This window comes from Chenopodium album, chromosome 5 (assembly GCF_948465745.1).
Source record: "Chenopodium album chromosome 5, dcCheAlbu1.1, whole genome shotgun sequence".
Classification (NCBI taxonomy): domain Eukaryota; kingdom Viridiplantae; phylum Streptophyta; class Magnoliopsida; order Caryophyllales; family Amaranthaceae; genus Chenopodium; species Chenopodium album.
In genome coordinates, this window is record NC_137838.1 from 75,033,251 (window position 1) to 75,036,699 (window position 3,449).

A 3,449-nucleotide genomic window follows, 5' to 3' on the forward strand; every position below is an offset into this window, starting at 1 on the left:
CTAGGCGAAGAGGTGCTAGAATTGTTGCTTTTAAGTGCATTAACTAGTTGAGTTAATTTAGTTTCTAGCATCTTATTATGGACTTGCTGGATTTTTTTTTTAATTTTTTTTTTAATTTTTTTTTTTTTTTTTTTTTTTTGAGAAAAAAAAATGTAGATGGATTAAATGTGACTATGTGTGTGGTCCAAAACATAGGCTCACGTTTTTTTGGATCGATGAGCAATGACGTGGAGAATTGTTCTAAACCTAAATAACAATATCCGAAAATCTTTCTCCGTACGAGTAGTACCATCTTTTGAATTGTTTTAATCCATAGGTGATGAAAGGGGGTTATCTTTCTTCTCTGTCCTGCACCTTATATTTCCCTTTAGTTTGTTTTCTTCTGTTATTTTGTTTTTTCTTTGACTGGTTGAGACACCCAGCTGTCCTTTTTCCATGTATTAGGGTAATCCATCTAGGGATTGGTGTGCTGATGTATATAAAGAGAATAATTGAAATGTACGCATTCATGAATTTAGAATGAGAATGAAATGGAAAAAGACTGAAACTTTCCCTGCTCTATTTCTCTGCTGTTCTCAACATCCTTCATATTAAATCTATTTTTCTCTTCATGGTATCAGAGCCAGGTTACTGATTTTGGCAAAGATTTCTCGCATTCTTTCCAGTTTTCCCTTAAAGTCTCGGTCTTTTTGCTTCCTCCCTTTTTTCCTTCTCAAAGCTTCAAGCTTTTAGCTTTTGTTCCTCAAGATGTCGAAGATCTCTCTTGCGGATATGCAGAATCCTCTGTATCTGCATCCTGGTGATGGTCATAACTCGGTATCTGTTGATAAGATGACTGGAGCTGCAAACTACAGAGAGTGGAGAAGATATATGGAGATAGTGCTGGCCTCTAAGAGAAAGTTGGGATTTGTAACTGGATTGGTGAAGAAGGATGTTAAAGATGAAGTGAAAGCAGATCAGTGGGATACCTGCAACAATATGGTGATTGCTTGGTTGATGTCATGCATGAGTGACTCCATCAAAAGGTCTGTGTTGTTCTTGAACACTACTAGAGATGTGTGGAAGAACCTGGAGATCAGATTTTCTCAAACCAATGGAGCTAGAAAATACAAGTTGTGCAGAGATGTCTATGACCTGAAACAGAATGGTCGAAGTCTAAGTGACTATTATACTGAGATGAGTTCTCTCTGGGAGGAGATTGAAGGGTTAAACTTACTGCCACCAATAACTGAGATGAACAGTGAGGTGAATGTTTTCATAAGTGCCCTCAATCAGCAGAAAGATGAACAACATCTCTTTTAGTTTCTCAATGGTCTGGATGAAGACTATACTGCATTGAGAAGTCAGATTCTTATGCAATCCCCTCTGCCAACTGTAGAACTTGCTTGTGCCCAACTGCAGCAAGAAGAATCTCAACGTGAAACCCTAAAGGGAGGAGGAAAACCAGACCCTGAACCACCTACTGCTATGTATGGGAAAGGAGGAAATGAGGTAGGTTGTTCAGTGTGTGGTAACAAATCTCACACTGCTGAACAATGCTGGAAGGTGATAGGATATCCTTCATGGCATCCTCAGTACAAAAAACAGCAGAAGCAGAAAGGAAAGGAAGGTAACACAGGAGCAAAATGGAACAAAAGAAAACCATTCAATGGTCAGAAAACTGCAGCTAATGCTCAGACTCAGGAAGAGAGTGTATCTATCTCAGCACAGCAGTTGGAGCAGTTGCTAAAACTGGTGCCATCAAGCTCTAAGACAGGCTATGACACTGAAGAAGAGATAGAGTCTGGATTTGCAGGTATGATTACTTGTAATAATGCCTCTAGTAATATGAATGAATGGATATTGGACTCAAGGGCAAGTGATCATATGATTTCTAATGATAAATTACTTGATGAATCCGTGCCTGTGAAAGGGAACACAAAAATTAATTTGCCAAATGGTGGGACTGCAAAAATAACTCACATAGGCAATGTTCTGTTAAAAAATGGCCTGCATCTTTAAAATGTGATGTGTGTACCTGAATTTAAGCACAATCTCTTGTCAATACATAAACTGGTGAGAGATGAAAAGTGTATTGTTAAATTCCAACCTGAATTGTGTGTTATTCAGGACTCTGTCACTCTGAAAACTAGGGCACTTGGGAGAGCTAACCATGGACTATACTATCTGATGAATGATGATCTTGATCTTGCAAATAAGAAGAAGAATGCAGAGGTGAAAAGAAATAATAGCTCAAAGACATTGAAGACTGAAAGAAGAACTGGTGATTCTGTAAAAAGGAAGTTTTTTGAATGTAATGTAGCTAGTGTAGATCAATGTACTTTGTGGCATAACAGGCTGGGGCATGCTCCATTTGAGAAACTTGTTAAAATTGGGTGTGTCTCAAGAAAATGTAAGAACAACTCTGTTTGCTTAATCTGTCCAATGGCTAGATTTACTAAACTTCCCTATCCTGTGAGTGATGCTTGTGCCAAATCTGTGTTTGAATTGATACATATTGATATCTGGGGGCCATATAGGGTAGCTGCTCGAGGAAATTATAAATATTTTCTCACTATTGTCGATGATTACTCTAGAGCCACTTGGGTTCAACTACTAAAATCAAAATCAGAAGCTTACAGTGCTGTCAGTAAATTTATATTATTTGCAAAAAATCAATTCAATGCAACTGTAAAAATTATTAGGTCTGATAATGCGTTAGAATTTGATGATACTAAGTGCAGAGAATACTTTGGAAATCTGGGCATTATACATCAAAAATCTTGTGTTGACAGACCGCAGCAGAATGAGGAGAGTTGAAAGAAAGCATAGAAATGTGCTTGAAATGGCTAGGGCTTTAAGATTTCAAGCAGGTTTAGCCCTGAGGTACTGGGGTGATTGTGTGTTAACAGCAACCTATATCATAAATAGGTTACCTAATTCAGTGCGAGGAAATAAAACTCCATATGAATTGATTTTTGGAGAGAAACCAAATTATGCATGTATGAAAGCATTTGGTTGTCTTGCTGTTGCTTATAACCCAAATCTGATGGGTGACAAATTTAAGCCCAGAGGTGTACCATGTGTTTTCTTGGGATATCCGCAAGATACCAAGGGCTATAAGGTGATGAATCTGCTGAATATGCAATGCTTTGTGTCTAGGGATGTGAAATTCTACGAACATATTTTCCCATTTAACAAAGTCAATAGCACAGGCAGTTACAACACACCCTTGCCAATCTCAGTACATGAGTTGAGTCATGATGGTGATCGTGAGAGTGGTCAATTGACACCTGATATGGATCAAATATCGGTTGATGACGAGGAAACTGGAAATGATCCAGTTTGAATCATGAGACAGAAGATCCTGATCCCCAACAGTGTAAAGAGATCATCACTGAAACAATTCCAAACACTCTAGATGAACCTGCATACACTTCAGAGTCTAATCACGATGCTCAGCAAACTGC

The 3,449-nt window shown here is 38.2% G+C and overlaps 1 protein-coding gene across 1 annotated transcript; it reads left to right on the top strand.

The window, feature by feature from the left end:
* Nucleotides 1-747: 747 nt before the first annotated feature.
* Nucleotides 748-2,799, top strand: LOC145633164 (uncharacterized). Its single transcript, XM_081685443.1, has 3 exons — nucleotides 748-1,240; nucleotides 1,325-1,971; nucleotides 2,110-2,799. The coding sequence occupies exons 1-3, from the start codon at nucleotides 748-750 to the stop codon at nucleotides 2,797-2,799; spliced, it is 1,830 nt and encodes a 609-aa protein (XP_081541569.1).
* Nucleotides 2,800-3,449: the final 650 nt, after the last annotated feature.

What these genes read in the sequence shown, in the direction of transcription:
- LOC145633164 (XM_081685443.1), top strand. Translation starts at nt 748, where the DNA reads ATGTCGAAGATCTCTCTTGCGGATATGCAGAATCCTCTGTATCTGCAT. An exon ending in ACCAATAACTGAGATGAACA is followed by an intron (nt 1,241 to 1,324) that starts GTGAGGTGAATG and finishes GTCTGGATGAAG; the next exon opens with ACTATACTGCATTGAGAAGT. An exon ending in AAATAACTCACATAGGCAAT is followed by an intron (nt 1,972 to 2,109) that starts GTTCTGTTAAAA and finishes TGTGTTATTCAG; the next exon opens with GACTCTGTCACTCTGAAAAC.